The sequence below is a fragment of the Chlamydotis macqueenii genome, chromosome 1 (genome assembly GCF_036417535.1).
Source record: "Chlamydotis macqueenii isolate bChlMac1 chromosome 1, bChlMac1.mat, whole genome shotgun sequence".
Taxonomy (NCBI): Eukaryota; Metazoa; Chordata; class Aves; order Otidiformes; family Otididae; genus Chlamydotis; species Chlamydotis macqueenii.
In genome coordinates, this window is record NC_141556.1 from 72,173,094 (window position 1) to 72,195,683 (window position 22,590).

General features: G+C 34.0%; 1 protein-coding gene across 3 annotated transcripts in view; it reads left to right on the top strand.

Moving 5' to 3' along the window:
- AEBP2 (AE binding protein 2) overlaps positions 1–22,204 on the top strand; it is a 53,088-nt gene extending 30,884 nt beyond the window's left edge. Inside the window, exons 4-9 of one of the 3 annotated variants that reach the window (XM_086756298.1) lie at positions 1,559–1,745; positions 7,188–7,312; positions 14,254–14,321; positions 18,353–18,466; positions 18,729–18,795; positions 20,104–22,204. In XM_086756298.1, coding sequence (XP_086612424.1) covers positions 1,559–1,745; positions 7,188–7,312; positions 14,254–14,321; positions 18,353–18,466; positions 18,729–18,783 — 549 coding nt within the window. In that variant the 3' untranslated portion in view covers positions 18,784–18,795; positions 20,104–22,204. The remainder of the gene's footprint in view (positions 1–1,558; positions 1,746–7,187; positions 7,313–14,253; positions 14,322–18,352; positions 18,467–18,728; positions 18,796–20,103) is intronic. The other 2 variants (XM_086756306.1, XM_086756313.1) reach the window with 2 other exon arrangements.
- Positions 22,205–22,590: the final 386 nt, after the last annotated feature.

The window sequence follows — 22,590 nt, forward strand, 5'->3', positions numbered from 1 at the left end:
CTAAGGTTTTTTTTTTTTTTTAACCCCTTAAAAATGTCCTCCTATTTTTTGTCTTTTACTGTCTTGAAATATACATAAATATTTTTAGTTCTATAGCAAGTATTAAGTCCTTGGGAATAACGCAAGTTTTTGTCTTCATGGACAATGTATTGTTTTATGATGATCATGGAAAACCATTTGCTAGGTCTGAGGCAGAAATAGACTTTTCAGTTCTGCAGCAACAGTTGGAAAAACAACACAATTGGGTTTTAGGGACAAAACATGCTGAGTGATGTTCTGCTGTTGTCTTGTCTTTCAATCAGATGTGCAGGCTTGGGGCAGGTTACTGTAAGAGCTTGCAAGTTCACCCTTAGTCTTCAGAGAAAGCGTAGCACTATGGACATAATTGCAGCATTACTTATTCCCAAACTCCTGTTGGAACTGTCGTGTTAGTTTGATGTGATAGAGAAGAGAGGTACAGATGAAAGGGCTGAGGAGGAGGGGGAGGCACAAAACAGATCTAGAAGAAGGAGAACTTTCCTTCTTCTAGATTTAGAGTAACAGTGGGTTTTTTGCTACTGACTGATCCTTCTCTGATCAGAAGGTCCTTCTCTGGATCAGAAGGAAAATTGGTCATGTGGATACACAATTCATTGCATCCAAAGAGTGAATGCATATCTTAAAATCACTTCTCTTATCCTTGTGAGCTCAGAGCACAGGAGAAAAGGTTTGTGCCTCCCTCCCCAACAGTATAATTAAATACTCATTTTACAAATGAAATAATTGTAAATAGAAACCAAATACTTGTAAACATATCAATAATTATTGTAGCCAGTACTAGCCAAGTGGCACATATCTTGCGATTTCTGTTTCTGCTTAGTTATTGTTGGATCTTTTCTTATTTTTCTGTTTGAGAAAGAGAGGCCATTTTCTTTAAATAAAAACTTTTAAGAAATACTTCTGAAGTAATAGTAGCATCCCAAAATAAATGTGTAAATAATTGTTAATGCAACTTTTAAGTTACTGAAGTTTTGGACAGAACTGTAAGAAAGCTATTTGCTATGTATTACATTTACTAAAATGTTAAACTGTTTCAGATTTAATGTATTTTTTTTACTTCTGTCCTGTCACAAGAAAAGAAGACATTAGAGAATGTTACTGTTATCAAATGCAGAAGACTGGAAAGCTGTTGACAAATACAGAGTAACAGTGCAGTATTTTGAAAGATAAGGGAATGTTAGGTCTGTGAAAGGGAAGATTCTTCAGAAGCATGCATGGGAAGAGTTTGTCAGTGCATTGTTCGAGATTGATTTTATGCTACTGAATATCATACAGCGTAGAAAAAATATTATACCATGCAGTAATTATTGAGAGTTATAAAGTTCAGATAGAAATTTATTTCAGATTATGTTTCTGTTTTTCTTTTTAAGAATTGCATGGTCATTAAGAATTTATCTTCCTTTTAGTCTGTTGGAGGTTGAGCCAGAAAAGTCAAACTGAAAGATTATCAAACTCCTGTGCATGAGTGCCATCTAGCATGCTGATGCAGTTCTGTTTTTTTTTTTTTTTTTCTCACTAGTGTGTAGTTGGTGGGTGCAATGCCAGCTTTGCATCTCAGGGAGGACTTGCCCGTCATGTGCCCACACACTTCAGCCAGCAGAACTCTTCAAAAGTTGCCAGCCAGCCAAAGGCCAAAGAGGAATCTCCATCTAAAGCTGGAATGAATAAAAGAAGAAAGTTGAAGAACAAGAGACGGCGATCATTACGTAAGTATTTCCAGAAGTAGAAGTTCTCTAAAGTTTTGTCTTAAATAGGAAGTTCCTCTTCAATGTGGTTGTTTCTCTGCAGATGTGGGTCTGGTAGGGCTGGTGACCTTTAGCATTATAGTGTTGGCGTCCCCTGTGGCGGGGGGAAAACAATTCCAGATTCTGTGTTCCTTTTTAGGGTAAAGCATCTATGTGTTCAGCAGAAAAGATCATTTTTATGTGAGCAACAGTTTGAGTTTACAATTTAAAGAGGATTTCATTTTAGAGTACTTTTTGTTTACTAATTGTATCACTGTTGGAAAATGTTCTATTTAGTGATGATAAGATCTGAAGTTCAGTACTGCAGACAGAAATTGCAGATTAATGTAAGTTAGAGATAACTGCATATTATATAAGTTCTCTTCCGAGCACAACTTTTTGTTAGCTTAATGACAGTTTTATGAGCATAACCAAGATCTAATTTGGGGCGGATTTGACTTGCTATATTTTCTACTCTTTCTCCACATGGTTGATATTTGTTAATTTTGTAGGAACAAATGTGCTGAAAAGTGTGATTTATCATTTAAAGTAAGAATTATTTCCTCTAGCGAATAATAATCGCTCACTACCTTTTGTAGTCCATTTTGATCCTGTTGTTTGATTCCTGAGTTGTCCTAGCATCAGACTAATAACCATGTCAATTTTACTTCTAATGTACAGAAGTGGTTAGGAAAAACTAGGCAATTACAAAAAAATTAACTTTGTTTTATAATTGCTTTAGATGAAACTCTCCAAACTGATTATTTACTAATTTTAAACTGTTACTGTGACAGTTGCATTTTAAAGCAGAGACATGTAAAAACCCATTTCGATGTTTTTTCCTGCTGGTATGTCAACAGCTGAAGAAAAAACTTCCATTAATTTTTACCTGTGGTATAAAGCCAATCTTACAGTATTTGAGTAAAGCACAAGATACCTTTTTATTGAACCACTGGACATGCTGTATTTCATACTGTCCGCAGAAATAGAGCTCTGTTTTTATGAGCAGACAATTATTTCAGTCCTGTCTCCTCGCTGGTGGTAGGGTTTTGGTGATGGTGTGCTGGAGAACTTGTGTTACTTTGCTGGTTGTTGGTGTTTGGGTTTTGTGGTTTTTTTTTTTGTTTTGTGGGGTTTTTGGGGGGTTTTTTGTTTTGTTTTGTTTTTTCCCCTTGGAAATGCTTGGGTATTCTTAAAAAATATGTGAGCAAATTTTGTCATTGAACACATTTAAAAGTGTGAACTTCAAGAATTCCTCTATTTTTGACACTGATTCAACATTCAAGGAAGGTGGTGAGCTAATTTCTGGGGTTTTTTTTCAGAATTGGACTTTCAGTGAGCTTTCCCTTTCACTCTAGCAATCCATGTAAATGAGAAGGCTGATCAATAAAGGGTTACGTGGTCACTTTGCAGTATCCTTTTCATTTGTCTTAGATGTGATGAAGGAGAGACTTACTTGAAATACTTGCAGGTTCCTAAAGGATTATCTTGATCAGTTGACTGTATTACACAAAATATAGATGTCTAAGACTAGTCACTTCAAAATTTTCACTTTCCTGAGTGCATCCTGAGTTGCATCTTAGCTTGCTTTTTCATGTTGATTTTGTTAGGTAGCTAATTTAGTGCATCTTAATTCAGTTTTTCCCCCCAGTATGCACAGTAGTAGTTTTTCAGGTTGGCATTTTATTAGTAATTATGAACATTATTGACTTACAAGTTTCAAATCAGAGCTTCATAATTAAAACTTTAAATTTTCTGCTAAGATGTTCCTGTCATAATAAGAATTTACTGCAGAATTCTTGAATTAATCTATTGCAAAAAATGTAGCTAGTAAATATTACGGGAATGTTAAAGACCAGACTGTATTACTTGAATAGTCTGCTCTCTTGATCAAGTATTGCGCAGGAAGAGAAATGACAGCTGCTTGAACAATTTTTTTTATCTTCTTGCCCCTTGAGATAAATGCAATGCTAGCTGTAGAGTTTTGCCTTGAGGCAAAAATCATCTCTAACTGAGTTGGGAACAGACTTCTGTGATTTCTCGAGAGGGTATATGACCCAGAAATGTATCCAAAGTTGATGGCATTTTCTGAAAATGCTAAGTATTGGTAGCTTTTCTCTAAAACTTTGTGTGGATTATTGTTAATTAGGTGAACTTGACAAAAGACTGATATAATTTTCCTTGCTTTTCTGTTTCTTAGCTTAGTTTTAGTAAAATAATGAATTGTGCGAGTTTGTATGTTTTTTCTTTATAAGAATGGGAGATGGCAAGGACCCTTATCTAAGAAGCCAAAGTAACAAAATAATAGCATTAAGTATTTTAATTCTAGAGTATATAAAGCTAAGAACCTAGATTTATATTTAGATATTTTAAGTGTGCAGAAGGAGAGGTGTTGAACATATGTACGATGTGCTCTGCAAGTTGAGTTACAAGAAGTTGTGACAAATGAGAGTAAAGGAAGATGCTCTTTGATACTGTACAGTCAGTTTAAATCATTCACAAATAATCATTTGAGAAAAAATTAGTTTTGCATCACAAAAAAAAATTTTCCTTGAAAAAATGTTGTCAACATGTTATTTCTACCTCCTCATTGTTTGATTAGACCCTGGCTTTTTTTGCAAGGTGTAAGTGGCTTACTAAACACCTTATGGCAATTGATTGCTAATACATGCTGGTTTTGGAGAGCATCCTCGTGTATAAATTCTTAATAGCAAGTCAATAAACTTGCTGCTTCTGTTTTATATCTGAAGGTTATCACCCTTCTGAGACACATTAATGCATAAATAAAAAAGAAGACTTTACAATGACTTTATATGTGACGAGAACATGATCTTCTAACGAAGACTATGAAGATAATTCTGTTACTTTATTTTGTAACATCTTGCCATTCTTAAACTGTTTTGCATGTCTTTTTTTTCCTGTCTGTAAACAGTATGTGTTCTTCTAACTTTGAAAATTAGTACTTCTATGATGAAAAGCATGTTTTACTGTAGATACCCTTATAGCTGGTTAAGTTAGTGGTTTTACAGAGGCCATCTGATTTGTCATACGAATTTTGATGTTGTAGAATAATTCAGAATTTCAGTCAGTAGCTTGCTTTCTCTTCTGGATAGTCTTATGGACATTCACTGCTCCATGTAGTCTGTTGTTTAGAGGTATAGAGCCAAACATACTGAAAGTATGTATCTCTAAAGCAGGTCATAGTACTGCTTTTCTGAAGCTACCTCAAATAATTTTGCAGAACCTAAAATTGTATTTACAATATTATCATTTGCTTTTCCAGTAGCAAAGATGACACTATAGTTGTGAACAAGTGCAATAATTGAGTTTGCTGGAGTAATGTAAGTGAGATAAGAAAATTTACTGTTCATGGAATTTACAGTAAGATGGTTAGTTACGTAAAACTTGGAATTTCATTTATTAGGCTATTGATATGAAGGTTTTTGATTTATTTGACTTAATTGATGTGTGCTTGGAAGGTATATTAAGCAGGAAGGAAGATACCTTACTCTGAAAATAATTTTGAGGAAATGGATTTAAGATACATAAAAGATACAGCATCAACACTTAAGGAATAAATAAAGCTATTCATATGCCTTTTACAAATTGTGCCCTTTCTTCTTCATCTGTTTAATGTTATGGAATGGTAAATTTGCTGTATGAAACCAAAAGCAAAAATTTGGGGTTGTCTTTTCCTTTTCACCCTCCCTATCTTCTTCCCTCATATTTATTTATAAAATATTTATAAGCTTGCATCACTGGCCACCTGCAGCATGAGCTGCGGTTCTATGTTACCACTTACAGCAAGAAAACATTTCAGAGACATGATTGCCTAATTGGCAGTATCCAACTGAGATAAACTGAGGACAGAACATAATGTACAGATGAATGCTTAACGACAATTAGTCCCAGGAGTGCAGCAAATACTAGCTTTAAGTGGAATTTGTAGTTTGTTTTGAAATAATGGATACATAATCTTGGTGAAAAGGCAGATAGAAGTTGTTTTAAGTGAAGACAACAGAACTTGTAATCTGCAATAACAGTGATTCAAGAATGCTATATAGTTGATAATGGAACATAAACTAGTCTCAGTTTTAATTTCAGTGTGTTATATAGAGAATTACTGCTCTCAAAGCTTAAAAAATCTGAATACTTTCATTCATACTTCATTTACGCAATGTAATTTTTCTACTGTACTATATGATATATTTTTTGAAAAATTGTGTGAAGTATTTCTTAATAGTAGCAAATACGTGCCTAGTAGCAGTTATTTTTTAAAGTACTTTTACTGTAGAACTGCTAGACCTTCTTTACACTCCAAATCAGAATTCAATAATTTTTTACTGCTCAAGAAACACTTAACTATAGAAGTCCTTTTCTAAAAGGAAAAAGGCTTTATTAGTGCCTGCTGGATGTTAATTACACCTTACGCATTATAAATTGAAGTGTAGTATGAGATGCAGTTGGTGCTTCTTGTCTAGAAAATAATGTTTACTAATAATCAAAGAACATGGAATGACAACTTATACATAGAAACATGTCTAGCAGCATGGAGTTTTTCAGCATTATTTTGGAGATCAGAAATTTCTTGATGAGCTAGTATTCTCCATACATTCACAATAATTCTTGTTTAATCCTTTGTTTTGTGTTCCACTGCAGTACCGAGAAGTTTTGTTTTCAGTGCCATTGTTGATCTCTTTGCAGCATGTCAGTATTCCTTGGAAGTAGCTGGGCTTTTTAGTGATTATAAATAAGATCAGATCAGATTGTTTTTATTAAAGTTATGCAGTAAGATATAGGATATTCTGCTTTAAGATATTGATTGTTTACACTATCATCTTTTGAAGTACTTTAATACTATTTTGAAAAAAGTCACAGCAACGATATTGGAACTAGTGACTGTGCTGTAAGGGTGACTTGGCCACTTAGGTTCCCATAAACATCACAAGCTAACTGGGCTGGTTTTGCATTAAATTACAACTCACCTTTATTGATGAGTTCTGGGTTTAGTTTCTTTGTACTGGGGCTTATTTTTTTTTTTTTTTTAATTTTCTTTAAAGATATGATAGCAAGAGTATGAATTCTTAATTCTTAATGAATTAATGAATTCTTAATTTTGAAGATTAAGGAGGAATGGAATTCACTTGAAACTTAAAAAAAAATGAATGAGTGTAATTCACTTTGTCAAAATAGCTATTTCATCTTCAAGGAGTGTGTTTTGACCAAACTTAAATGAATTGTGCCCCTCTTGGAGTTATTTCTTCCTCTCAGATTAATGTTTACAACTCTCTGACAAGGTAGTACTACTGTCGTAATGATGAATTATTTAGTAATGACACTTCAGACTTATTTACGTGCGTGAATATGTTTGAGTGCTTTCAATATGTTGAACACTAAGGATCTCTCTTCCTTTTTTTTTTCTAGCAAGACCTCATGACTTCTTTGATGCACAGACACTGGATGCTATAAGACATCGAGCCATCTGCTTTAACCTCTCAGCACATATAGAAAGTTTAGGAAAAGGCCACAGTGTTGTATTTCATAGTACTGTAAGTATATATATTCTGTTTGCTTGCTTATGTGTCTGAAAAATCTAATAGTTCAGAAGGATTTCTGTTTGCCTCTTACCGCTGTAGGCATTTAATCAGAAATGAGTAATAGTGGATATTTTACATGGTTGTTTTGTCCATTTCTATTAGTAAATTAACTTTTAAAAAGTAGTATTAGTAGTTGTTCTAGCTTACAAATTTAATAGCTTGCAAAATTTCCAGTCTGATACACTCGGGGAAATACGTAACAGCAAGTATGTGTTGCAGAAAAATTTGATTATATCTTCTAAATAAGAATGCAATTCAGGTGGCATTTCCATAGTCATGAGTGACAGTGCTAATTTATCATAAGGAATATTTTGAGGGTAATTGTATAACTGAATATTTAAAGATGCTCATTTTAAATTTATGTTTATTCTTTTTTTTTTCAGTTTAAAAGGTATAATCCTGAATAAATGTGGGGAATTGCTCTTTAGTCCTGTTTCCATATCCTATTTTGTTAATATCACTTGTGTTTGGATAGGATAGACATTAGTATTAATTTAGAAAAGTTTGAAACAGTGAAAAAAGTACTGAAGGGATCAGAAGTTCAAAAAGCTGTATAACCTTAGGTTTTCTGAACCAAATTGGGATATAGGGGCACATAAAAGGTAGAGACACAGCTGAAGAAAAGAATTAAGAGATGGGACAAAATAAGGGGGAGTGCTTTGTATATTGGCAGACTAGTACAAGATGAACTACAGAACAAGAAAGGAATGCTGACTGCTGTGTCTTCAGCTATGGCTTAACCATGACACATGATTCAAACTATTAAACTGTCAATCTCTTTCCATAAATAAAATATGATTTTATATGTATGAAACTTATTTCATCCTGTTCTACAAGACTGATGATTGTTATAAATATCTGTGGCCTATATTCGAATTTTTTTCCCAAATGATTACTCCTGAACTTTATGTGCATTGAGCACCAGCTGCAAGTGGAGACTTGCATTTGGCTTAGCTGTTACTGTATTTAAATCTCATTCTAGTTTTCCAGGCCAACATGGATTTTACAGTGCTGTGAGAAATGTAGATTCTCTTTCAATTCACAGCTTGTTTTAATCTGAAAGGTTATCCAGACAGGCTGCTCAGTTGTGGAAGCTCACCTCTGACTATTGGAATAATTCACAAGGAGATGGAATTAGAGGGAGGAATGTGCTCTAAAATTGCTTCGAATTAACTTGGAGGAAGTGGTGAAAATCCTTTTAGCTTATCCGTGCAAGCGTCACTTGAGATGGTAGGGGGTTGATTAGATCTGAAATTGCTTAGACCTCAGTTGTGGGAGAGGTTGTACCAGCGGGAGAACTGTTCTAATATTCCAGCCCTATGCTGCACTCTTTCAACAAGCTGCTGCAGTTGCGTTGGGCTTGTGCTGAACATCAGCCATAGTGATGAGACTCAGCCTAAAAACCTGCTTTAAAAAGAAAAGGTAGAACAGAAGCAGTCTTGTAGATGGACACTGTTATACTGAGCTAATGGTCACCTCAGATGCAAACATATTTTGTATAACTTACAAGCATCAGGACATTGAATTTGAATGGCTAAGCAGTGTAATTCGGTTTGTGTTGTCTACCTTCGGATGAAGAAAAAATGTGTAATTATCAGGGACTTTAATTTGAAAGGTGAAAAATAGGAAGATAAAATTGTATTACTGTCTGAAAACTGACATAAATTATGTAGGTTTATTTTCTTTATGCAGTATAAGAATAATATCAGCACAATGCTGATATTTTACAGGATGTATTTTACAGGATGGATATCCTAGTGAAAAATTGCTAATGTGAAGAATTTCTAAGCAGTCACTGTAGATCCCTTTCATCTCGTATGAAATGGCACTCCTTTTATTTATATATATGTTTTTTAAAACCCATCATTTTATTTGTCGGTATGGAAAACTGTGGAATGCAGTCATCCATAAAGCCTTTTTGAAGAATTATTTTTGCCATCCGGATTTCACCTTTGACTTAATTTTTTTTCTGCTTAGTTCTTTTTATTGGAGTAAAATTCTTGGTACATTGGCTCTCTGAGTTGTCAGTTGGAAAAAGTCAAGCATTTCCATTTAACCTAAAGAGCAGATATTACACTGATTAAAAACTGCAGTTTATAGGATACCCTGTCCTCTGCCAACCCCCCAGCTTTTTTAAATGACTAGAATTAATTATCTAAAATATTTTAATATTAAACTGTTCTTCAGTAATTTTAGCTTTTTAAGGTATTTCGGTTCAGCAATCACATATGTATCTTAAAACTTTGAAACACAGTACGTGAATAAAGTAAGATACATACCAGTTTACAGTTTACAGCGTGAAATATTTTTCTTCTGCCAGAAGAGGTCAGCAAAACTCCATTTCTGATTTGAGACAACTTTAATGCATGTTTCCTTCACAGAGATAAATTCAAATTAGTTTTCCTTTTTATTTCTGAGGCAGTGCATGAAGTTTAGAGAATATAGTAATTTTTTAAAAAAATAAAACTGTATTGAGCATACATCTACTGACTGAATTATATTTTTAAATGCGAAACTTAAACAAACTTAAATTATTTACAAAATAGTTTTAAGTCTTCTGAGCATTGTTGTTGCAGACACGCTAGATTTCTTCCATTTCAGTTGTAACTTTTGCAGACTTGACCGTAAAACTCTGATCATTAATGTCAAAACAGCAAATCACTTTTTCAGTTGCTTTTTTGCAAAATTTTTGCACTTTTGCATTTGTCTGCACCATAGCTGTGTTTCTGACTCTAGCCTACCTAGGATATGGTAAAATTTTAATTACACTAATTGTGATAAAAGTGGACACTAGTTATATCTTTTCTAAAGACTGCTTTAAATTGGATAATTTCAAAATACATGTGGGAAAACGCAATGGCAGCTATAGGTACCAGTTTTCTGTTGCCTCCTAACAGAAAACTAACATACTACTCTTGTTATTAAACAAGAATAGGCTTGTTATATATATGGAGAGAGGATCTTTCATCCCAGTCAAAACCAAGTGAATTGCTCAGATTTTGAGTATTGGTTGTTTAGTAGGGACAAGATAGCAAATCGTATGGGGAAAAAGTCTGCAAAATTCCCATTGAGTACAAGTATATCTCTCTGTGCGAAGGCATCCGAACTATAACTTTTGTAGCTTTCATGTATTATATATGATTAGCTCTTTTGTTAGGAAAAATTACTCTTTTTTGTTTGTTTGTTTGTTTGTTTTCTACTGCTAAAAGTTACTTTCTTCTCTGATCAAACTTCTGTGAGTGTGTGTGAAAGCTGGTTCAAGCCCTTAGTTCAGCATTGATTGCCTGAAGATGTTACTAGGGCTCTAGAATAAGAGAATGGTAGTTGCAGTGGTATAATTCAGGCGCTATTTGAATTATCCTTAATTTTGTACCCTGTATCTCTTTTACATGAGTGTTTCATTTTTTGAGTTTTTACAAATATCTCTTTTCAGTGTGCTGATGGTAAGACAGCAGAGTCCTAAATTTTGTATTGCATATTCCTGAAAATGAGAAATCATTAATGTCAGAGTGTATACTTGTTTTATTTCCTATTTGAGAATGCAGGTGATGGTACTGGGTGGTTCTCAGAGATCTATGAGTTTCTGGAATCACCATGTATTATAGTGTAAATGCCTGTAGAAGCAGTGCTATTGATCATGTGACAGAGGGACAGCAACATGTCATGCATCTGTGACTTGGTTATTTTGTATGGTTTCCTAGTTTATATTCTGTTAAGTTTTAAATAGGATGAACAGCAGTTTGTAGAGAATAGCTTCTTCCTTCTAACTCTGGTGTAGCTAGTTTACGTTGTCCAAATGTTAACATTTTAAAATACCACGTGTAAACTAAAACAGTATGTGATATCCATGATGCTTCTGTTACATGAGAGAACATCTTTAAAACTTTAAGGTTAATTTGAGAATGAACTGAACTGTACCAGAAAATGTATGGTTTTGAGTGGGAAAGCTGATGAGTTTTATTTGCCTTGTAAAGTGAGCTTTAACTTGTCTTTATTTAGTTCCAAGCTCAGGCTTTTCTTTCTACAGCAAAGGAACTGAGTTTGCAGAAGAAGCAGCTGGGTTCCAGGCAAAGGCTAAAACTTGAAGTTGGAAGGGATTGGAGGGTTTGTTTAAAAAGAAGTCAGGGTTTTCAGCCTTGCTCCAAATTTAGCAAAAGGATATATCCTGTTGTGGGTATGGCTTGAAACCTACAAGGAAAAGTCTTATCAATGTTTCACATGCCTAAATTTAAGAACTTTATGGTATTCTTTGATATAAGAGTCAGTTAAACTTTGTCTAATTGGCGAAGATTACGAGAAAAGGACTTTTACTGTTATTTATCTACAGTATCCCACTATGATATTCCTATTGGAGTTCTTACAGGAGGCATTCCTTCAGGTTATCTTGAATTGCCGGATATGAAAAGCAGATTTTCTGCCTTCCAATTGCATTTGCAGATGAATTGTGAATATACATTAATAAGAGATCCTAAAACTGGGACTAACTAATGGAAACCTCCTCCTTTTGGAAGAACTGCATGTTACTGTACTTTGTTTATTGCTTCTCTAACCTTAGACCATTGGATGGCCCTTTCCATATCTCACGACAACTCGATTTCAAATTTTTTGGTGTGAGTCTTCAGTATTTTTTGGAAGCTTAGTATCTCAAACACTGTGGTGGGTTGACCTTGGCTGGATGCCAGGTGTCCACCAAAGCCTCTGTATCACTCCCCTCCTCAGCTGGACAGGGGAGAGAAAATATAATGAAAGGCTCGTGGGTCGAGGTGAGGACACAGAGAGGTCCTTCACCAGTTACATTCACTAGCAAAACAGACTCGACTTGGAGAAATTAGCTTAATTTATTACCAATAAAATCAGAGTAGTGTAATGAGAAGTATAAACAAATCTTAAAACACCTTCCCCCCGCATCCCTCCCATCTTCCCAGGCTCAACTTCACTCCCAATTTTTCTACCTCCTCCCGACCAAGCAGCACAGGGGGATGGGGAAATGGGGATTGTGGTCAGTTCATCACATTGCTGCTCTTTCCTCCTCGGGGGAGGACTCCTCACACTTTTCCCCTGCTCCAGCATGTGGTGTCCCTCCCACAGGAGACGGTCCTCAATGAACTTCTCCAATGCGAGTCCTTCCACAGAGGTGCAGTCCTTCAGGAACAGATTACTCCAGCATGGGTCCATTCTGGAGCTGTCTGGCATTGACTCTATTGGACATAGAGGAAGCTTCCAGCAGCTTCCCATAGAAGCCACCCCTACAGCCCCCTCACCATGACCAAAACCTTGGCACGCAAACCCAATATTCCAGTTCTTGTCTACGAGCATATTGATACCTTCAGATATCTCAAATATGTCTGAATTAATAATCTGGCTGTTAAATTTGTGGATACTTCTATCCACATCATTTTTGTTTAGAGGATCACTGCTTAGTTGTGAAAATAAAATTTCAAACAAATTTGTGAATTCCTTGAAATGTCGTGGCTGCATTTAATTTACCATGATATTCAGTTGTGGGGAATTTTTTTGGTTGTTGCAGGCTATGGATTTCAGTATTCAAGTTCCGTATGCTATGTTTTAGTTTAGCCTTTTTTACAAAGATCACTGAACACCTTTCTGTGTCTGTGCTTTGAAAGTTCTCTAGTAAAATTTTTTGAGTTTATACAGTATCTGCAGTGGTTGTGTATAGAATCTTTCAAAGATTTAATAAGCATTTTGTGCTCTGATGTGCAGAAGGTGGGAGAATTGGTGTTTGAAGCAAATAGGAAAATCTGTGTCAATTATTGTGATGTGTAGTAAAGGACAAGCTGAGGGTAAATCAGTAGAATAAGAAGCAAAAGGCTTTTCCCTATAGAACTGCAGGATACTGTAAATATTTGGGATACCTTTTGAATGCTGATGTTAAGTAATCCATTTGTACCTGAATGAAGAGATTTCTTTTTTTATACTTTTTGTGTGTGTATTTCTAACTTTATCTTTATCTTCAAGGTCCTGCACCTAAAAAACTTTATTGTCTGTGAGAGTGTCTTACGTGCTGGTATACTGTGAGCTAGTATGAGAAACTATGAGAAAGGAGCTCTCACTTCTGGGACCTCAGCAGTAGAGTACATATGTTCTGCTTAAATTCTGTCAATTGTTAACAGGTCTTTGACATGTCATTTGATTTGTCATTCATGTAACAACTGTAGCAAGTGTACTCTCTACAGTGTTAAGGGTCCTCGTTATGTATGCATTAACCAATCTCTGTAAGCCTCTGAGTTCTCTGGGGGCTTTGAGCAACCTGGTATAGTGGAAGGTGTCCCTGCCCATGGCATAGGGTTTGGAACTAGATGATCTTTGAGGTCCCTTCCAACCCAAACCATGATTCTTCCTAGTAGCCTTTGCTGTTGCCTCATTCAGTGCTTGGTTTAGGTATTGAAAAGGAGTAAGTAAAAGTTACCTAGGAAGTTACATATATGATGTGTCCACATGTCAAAGCGTTTGTAAGAGACTATTTTATTCTTATGCCATGCTATATAGTTAAACTATAAGCTACATCAATTTCTTGCATCTTCTATAGACATCTTGTGGACCAGCTTTAGCATATTCGTAGAGGAATGTATGCTCTTCAAAGCTTTTGGAGTAGCTGCTTTCAAAGAAAGAAGACTACTTACAGAATACTTCTTTTTTTCCTTTCTCTTCAGGGACCACTCAGTAGATAAATGTTAAAGAAAAATATTAAGCGTTGCCAAAAATGGCTTGAGTAGTGATGTATACCTATATTCTACCTATATATGGAATTAATACAACTTTCTAAGACTAAAACAGCTTACCTTTTATGAATGTCCAGTTGAACATAAAGAACAACAGTTTTTGAGAAAAAAATCTGCGGACTTTGTTTTAATTATGATTTATGTAATTCTCAGGTAATAGCTAAAAGAAAAGAAGATTCTGGAAAAATAAAACTCTTGCTTCATTGGACACCAGAGGACATGTGAGTATATTGCCAGTGATGTGATACAGGATTTAAATGGGGAAGAATGTACAGTGGGGTAAATGAACTGTCTGTCACTAAATTATGTTATGCCTTTAAATATTTGAATTACAGTTCATGTTTTAAAAAGGACTTTTTAAGAAGTAGTTTAGAAGTTTGAAAAATAATAAGCAATGCTTTAATTGATTTTTACTTTAGCTTTCAAGGCTTTAGACTCTGAAACCAGTTCAGGTAAATTTGAAGCTGTATTTTTGATGCAGTTTGTCTATGGGTATTAATAACAAGATCCTCTAATTATTGAATAGAGAGTTCGGGTTGGTTTTAAAGCCATATACATGAGGAAATTTATCACTGAGACAACTTTGTTTTACCCACTGATTCATCATGATCCTAAAATACTTTCAGATACTGAAAAATGTACACTGATCAGTGTAACAATAGAACTACAGGAATCTTTCCCTAGATCCCACAATTTAGCAGTATAATAAGCACAGTCATCCCTTTAAAGTATTAATCTCCTATTGCTACTTTGGATTCTCCTGCTGAAGCTTGGAATACTCTTCTGGCATGTTTGTCTGCTTTTTTCTCTTGGTTTTTCAAAGTTCTGCCTTGTTCCAAATGAGTAGCCTTATATGTAATGCAGGATGGAGGTACTGCCCTTGAGTAGACTGGGAACATACGAAGTAGTAAGTGTACTTTAGAAATAATTTCTAGTCTACTTCTTTGAAATAGCTGAGATCTCATCTCCTTCTGACAGTGAAAGGAAGTTGTATGGAAATATTTTAGTCTTAATTATGTGGAAAAGTAGAATAAATGTTTGATTTCCACTATGTTGTAGGAGAGCAGTAGGCAGAGTAGTTTTAGGAGAGGCAGTAGCTGTATGCTCAATGTTTTCCCCAAGTTTTAAGGTGATTAACTACTTTTCCTTCTAAAGGTAAGAACAATTATAGTAGACTTTATTTCTTGGATCCGTACTCCTACATACTGATCCCTGAATCCATAGTCCTGCATGCAGATGAAGTTACTGAGATGTGTAGTTCACATTAAGATGGAAGTTACTGAGACATTTAGTTCATGCTAATATGAATAGCTGCATAATTAGGTAGAACATGCAGGTTTAGAGGCTCTTTCTTAAAAGGAACTTCGGTTTTACCAGGAAGATATCTTTAGATTGGTAGAATTTGTTAGGTAAGGATATGTAAGTTTAGATGAAATAGTCATAGTTCATGCAGTTAACTTTTAGAACAAGGAGCTCTTTCAGATTCAGTACTGCTTTTAAGTGATTGTGTGGGATGGTGATGGAAAACCTTAGCATAACAGAAATTTACCTTTGCTTTAGTGAAGTGGTTTAAATTACTCAGTTTTGCAGTGTCCCAGATTACTCACATGTAGTGTGAACCTGACAGTGTGAGTTTATTATAACTTTTATTTGCAGAGGACTAGGTTTGCTCATAAGTTATCTGCAGCAATGTTTGGCATTTTGGTGCAATTTCAAAGTGTGTGTAGCTTTTGCTGCTCATTGCAGCACTTGTAAACTGCAAGTTTCAATTCAACTTGGCAGAGAATAACTAAAATATTCTAGTAAGAAGCCTAGGTTTTTTTCTTCCTTTTAGGACAGCTGGTAATACATGTAAGAACATGCTGAAATTATTCTTATTAAAATATTACCGATAAAGACAGTTAATTGCATTTTAAGATAAAAAGCATTATAAAGCATGTAACACTGGGAACATGAAAAGTAAGTTAAAAAATCAGAATATTTCTTTTGTGGTACAGAGTTGAGTGAATTATTTGCTCATGCATATGAGTATAGTATTATAATCTCTGCATTGAAGAAGAAAAATTATTCAGTAACATTACAATATCTCTGATAGATTGTACATTTGGTTGGTCAGGTCAAAGGAATAATGTGTTCTATATTGATACTTCTTGCATCTTGGTTGGGTTAGGTAGAGGCTATATTTCCTGCACTGAATGATGTAGCTTTGAATTACTGAGTATTTGGTAGATTCAGTTTCATCTTGATCATTACAGTTAAGAGCAGCAAATGCAAGGTATTGTGTCTCATGTCATCCATCTGTCTTACACAGTGAATGTACTCACACTTTAGAAAAGTTGAATGCAGTCATTACTTTCTGTTGTGCTGAGCTGTTCATCAGCCTTTCAGATGGAGCTGTAATAACGATTTAACTTTTTCTACTCTGAGTCATCTTGAGAAACTGTTAAACTGCTCCAAGTTATCTGTACATTAAGTATTTTTTCAGGAAAAGTACATACTTATTTTTAATCTGTTTCCTGTACAAGATGGAAATAACTTTAATTTTTTTTTTTTCTAGAGCAGGAATTTATTCTTTGTGCCAGTACTACTTAGCTTACTGAGTTGTTGTCTTTATGTATGTTTCAAATAGTCTTTGCATATGAAAAAATTTCTTATATGCTTTTGGTATTGTTTTACATCTGCAGCATATATCTTCCAGTAAAAATGTCTTCCAAATGTTGCTTGTCAAAAACCTAATTTTGGCTTTATTTGAAAAAAAAAGTCTTATGATGTTTTTTTCACCTTTCATGATCCTTATTAAACCTTAGAAGGTATATGGATTGCCTCCTGGGTGGTTCCCCCCCCCCCCTTTTTTTTTTTTTCTTTTCTTTTTTTTCTTCCACTTTCATCTGCAAAAGGAAAAGTATAGTCAGAGAAACTCCTTTTCCTACTGGGATAGAATTTATCTGTTTCATTTCATTTTTTGGATGGCTTACCCAAGAAATTGAATTTGAGTTGCAGCTAACTTTCACTGCTCAAAAATAGAGATGCAGTTTAATAGGCTGCAGAAGTCTGTAAAATTGCATATAGTTTTGGTCAGAGAAAGAAGTGTTTCATTTAGATAGTTTTAAATGTTGAGTTTCTCAATTTGAAACTTGTTTCAAAATGTTAGAATTCTTAATTACAAACTTAAACCTTTTTTTTTTTTTTGTAAAACAAAACAAAAGCCACTTCCAACAAAAAAACTGAAACAAACAAAACCAAACACCTTGGGCTGAAGATAATCCCAGGAGGTTGTTGACTTCTGTGGATTTTTTGGTGTGGGTTTTTTTTTTTCTTTTTTTTTTTTTTTTTTTTCTTTTTGGGGGTTGTTTTTTCCTTCCCCCTTCCTGCCTCACAAAGTGGATCACGTTTGTTCTGCACCACCTTAGTCAATGCTAACGTTTGGAAGGAGACAGTAACACAGGTTTTCGGTGAGACACTGGTGACCTCTGCAAGTCCAGTGCCTCTCCTAACAATGTGTAACCTGAAAACCTTGGTAGAGCCTTAAGAACCTTTACTCTCAGTAAAGGAAGCAATAATGCAGTAGGCGTGTTTGGTTTCAAAGAATTAAAGTGGAAAACATAGATCAGTTGTTTGTGTTATCTCCAGCCCTTTTCCCCAAGTTTTACTGCAAGTGACACTGAAGCAACATTTCCCTTTAATGAGTAAAGATCAAGTTTTATTCCATCTCACCAAATATTTTGTGGCGATTGTCTGGATTTCTTCAGAAGATAATGAAATTATTAACTTCAGCAAAGTTGGAGCAATTTGACATTGAAAGCTTTGAACTTGGAGCAAGCAAATTAATGTAACTCAAAGCTCGGTGCCTGCAATGTATTCTGGCCTTACGTTTTTGACAGCATGAAAGAATTTTGTGCCCAGTAAAATAAAGTATTTTCAAAGATCTAGTTCATTTCCTGCAACTCATTTTCACATCAAATTGTAAAAATGAAGATTGTAGTGCCATTATCATTGTATGTTTGGTTTAGTATTTTTTTTATAATCTAAATTCTGTTTAGTATCTCTTTCACACTGATACCTTTAAAAACTTTAAAGTGTAATGTGTAAAGATTGGCTATCTTCTTCTCACTCCAATGAAGATGCTTTTTAACCAGTGAAATGTGAAGATTACTTTAAAAAACTTCATATGTATTAGTTTACCACATAATTTTATGGTAAGAAGAGCAGTTGATCTTTTTTGAATATTTTTATTTTATTTATTTATTCATAGTCTGCCTGATGTGTGGGTAAATGAAAGTGAGCGACATCAGTTAAAAACTAAAGTAGTTCATTTATCAAAACTACCAAAAGATACTGCCTTGCTTCTGGACCCAAACATATACAGGTAACATCCTAATTTTGAAACTTTCTTTTCTTAAATATAGTCTTAAGCCTCACTTAACTTTTTGACGTTGGAAAATCGGGATTGCTAATGCATTATACATCAGACTAGGGAACCTCGATCCTGTCAGCGTCCAGGAGTTAAGTTCTGAGGTCTTAAGTCATTTCAGAATTACTTAACTTCTTGAACTGAACTCTAGTTACTGAGAAACGGGGAATGTGTGTATTTACCAAGTGTATTTTACTTTTTTGTGCTTGGTGTACAGAAATTCTAGTAAAGGAGGTACATACAGTGGAATCCTGAAAGATCACTTCTGTTAAGATCACATACTGGTTTGTATACCAATTTTTTTAAAGTCCAAATTTATCTTTACATATTTTATATTCAACTGTAATACATGCAGTATTACCTTGAAATATGTACTTGTATACAAGTACTGTTATTTTTTAATACAAGATTCTTTGGAGGGGGACAGAAGGGGAGAGTACATGTTACTTGTCTTTAAACTGCATTCACATTTGTGTTTTTAGGACTTCGGATGGGCTTTTAATCCATCTTGTTTCTAATAATTTCCTGATTTTTTTTTTTTATCCCTTCTTTATTCGTACGCTCACATAATTGCCTGTACCCACAGTTCTGTGTGTGTATGGTTTTTAAAGGTAATCTGAAATGCTTAATTCACTCTTAAGCTTTTGAACATACAAAGGTAGATATTTACGGGCTTATATTAAAAAATCATGAAAATAGGTTAAAAAAAAAAAAGTTTTTTTCTGCCGTAACAGAAGTTCAGTGTTCCTATGTTTCTTCCTTAAGATCCAGTGACCTAGTGTCTAAAGGAGTAACTAGAACACTAATCTGAGGTCCTGATATGTGATGAGCCTTTCAGTTCACCTTTAATATTCAGTATTTCACTAATCAAATTAATGAAAACTTGGTTTATAATATGAAAATAAATCATTGTACTATATCTGCTTTCTTTGTAAATGTAAGTATTTAAAATACTTACTGTAGCATATGAATTACTGTTGTTAATAGTAAATCAGAAAAATGTTATGAAGGAATCTGATTGTATATTTTAAAGCTGCCTAACACAGTGACTGTTTTATAATCTAATTTAGACATTAATCATCTTTATGTTGAATACCTTTGCAGAACTTGATAGATTAGTTTGATTTGAAAAGGAAAAAATAACCTTTTAAAATAAAAATGTAGTGATCTTTGGGATTAAGTCCTTGGAGAAAAATGAGCCACCCTTTCTACCTCTCCCAAATAAAATTAAGGCCCCATCACATAATGTTGTACTAGATTGTAGCAGGCTAGATCAGTGCGTGATTAAAGAGAGCTTTGGGACCAGCTATGAGAGATCAAAGAAATGAACTTGAAGACCAAAACTTTGCAAGGGAAAAAAAGCGGTTAAGGGAATTCAGTGACAGCTATTAATGTTAGGCTGAAGTGATGACCCCAATAGAAAGTTTGAAATAACTTGATATATACACTATGGGACTATCTAAAATGGCTTTCAGGTTTAATAAAATTAAAGCAAAGTAAATTTTGTATAGTCATTATTTCATAGTATGCTCTAGCTGACTCAAATTTACATCTCAGGGTCTTTATGTAAAACTGTTAATTTTCTTTTACAGAACAATGCCCCAGAAGAGGTTGAAGAGGTAAAAACCAAGCAAGTGGGGACACCTGCAGTCTTAGTCACTGACAATGGATTTAGAAATAAAGTTGCACATTAGTCAAATCCCATCCTTTTTTTTTTTTTTTTTTTTTCTTAGATAAATATTTATGCTTAGTGTAAACATTCTGTGAATGAAGTTGATGCTTCCGTGGAATATATTAATATATTACTGTATATCCACATTTTCATGGAATGGTACAGTGGGAGACCGAGCAAACACTCTTCTGGCAACTTAGTGGAACAACTAAAAGGCTTTGCATGCTTGCTTCTTTAAGCTGCTTTTTTCTTTAGTGAATACAGTAGTTTATATTTGATGAAAAGAAAAAGTAACCATCACCATTTATTCACAATTCCCTGGAGAACTGTTAACAAGCTATTAGGCTTCTTGTCAATGTTAACTAAATATAACACATGCCAGACAATAAAACAGCTACCAAGGGATTATCCTTTTGCCCTTTGAGTATGGTGGATAGTAATCATTTGTCATTTGTAATCTCGTGTGCTTTTGCAGATCCCTAAAATATGTTGGATTATAATGTTTAAACAAATGTTGATGGAATGCTTGTCTTTTCCAGTCAACTATGAATACATATAGTACGGTTTAAAGATGTTAAGAGTGTTGCAGTATGTCTGACCCCCTTTGCAGAAGTAGTATAGTATGGTAATGAGATCTGCTTTTATGTGATCTGTATCGATGGATGGTTTTTTAAAAACCTCTACTTAAGCAGTTAGTGTTATTGGTGTTTTATTTTACTTTTTTGACCCTATAGGATCCCCATTCACTTGTAAAGTATACTTTTTTTTTATTTGGCCTAATGTTTTCTAGATGTAAAGAAAATGGTATTTTTTAAAAAAAAAAAATTTAGAAATTCAATCCTTTATGCACCAAAGTTGGCTTTGAAAAGGAAAGTAAAATCATTTTCTTGCTTAATAAGCAAGAAGCCATGGATTTTTTTAACTGACAAATAGAGATGTGTCTAACCTGTTAGTCTTTGTATGGAGACAAAAATGTTGCATATAGATAATAGGACATTGCTTGTAAATATTTCAGCAGATTTGTAATATATTTTTATATTATGAAATGTACTGTAGATGTTTTTCTAGAGGCATGAAAGTTAAAATGTATATATTACGGTAGAAATAATATTGAAGGATATTGTAATTCACTAGTGCTGCCAGAAGAATTGTTTAAAAAAAGCACCTTCCTTAACAATAAAAAAACCCTTCTTTTACATACCTAAGGGACTATATACTACTGTTAATATCTGTTGTAAAAGCAAAAATACATTGAACATCCTTCCCAGAAATCTTAGAGGGATGAATAGTACCCATAATTAATTCATGGCGCTCCTTTCTAATAGTGAACGTGAAATTAGTTTTTTCCTTACTATTGGAAGGAACTAATATGTAAAATTTGTATGGATATATGCAGTCAAACTGCAGAGTTAGTCCTCCTTATTGGGGAGGAGTTTACTACAGTGAAACTAATAACCAGCAGTTTTTACACTAAATTTTTATTAAATAGAATAAAACTTAAAATAACCCTTTGGTTGCAGAAGTGAGCATATCCTAATATAATACAAATGCATTCTGCATTGGTACTGACACGAGAGTCTTGCTTAGCTCCAATGGGTTAAAAAATGTTACTTATATACACAAAAAGAAAATCTTATCAAACAAAATGAAGTGCAGATTAAAAGCACCACTAATATAAGATGTTCTGGAATGGTTGTTTAATAAGGGTATTATTCATAAAATCTGTAGTGATGTGACTTTATTTTTAAAAAAATGCAGTGTTTTTTTTTTTTTTTTTTTTTTTTGGCTTGAGCACTTCACCTACTGCTTTTTCTGTACCTATAAAGTAATCTGTACTCTTTGTTTCTTTTTTTTTTAATTTGTTATAAAATTGCCAAATAGAAGTGTTTCAGATATAGTTTGTATTTGTATTTTTTTAATTTTATTGCTTCATGAGTTTCTTGTAAGTCATTTATAATTGACAGATGATTGTAGACCTTGCCTGAGTATTTTTTCTAATAAAACAAAGCAAACAAACCTTAGCTTCAAAATTGTAAGATTTCAATGAAGTTTTCAAAGATAAATATAGAAATATCGCTATCTTTTTGTTTCCTCTGTAAGTAGTTAACATGCATACCTTTACAAAATGAGGAACTCGTGGATTCAAGTCATGTATTGTTCATGTAAACTGTGACTTTCTTTTCTTGGGTTTGAGAAAAGTATTATCTATGTTCTCATGGTACGGCTTCTGCCTTGGAAGGAAAAATCAGTTTAAATTCAAAACATCTGTGAACAAATGCATATATTTGAGTTAATTAAACTTTCCATAGTAGTCAAAAGGTAAGTGGTCTTCTGGCTGTTTTTTACCTTTAAGTTATCAAAGTGAATTGCTAAAACTATGTATGCTTGAATGTTGTTTGTATTCTGC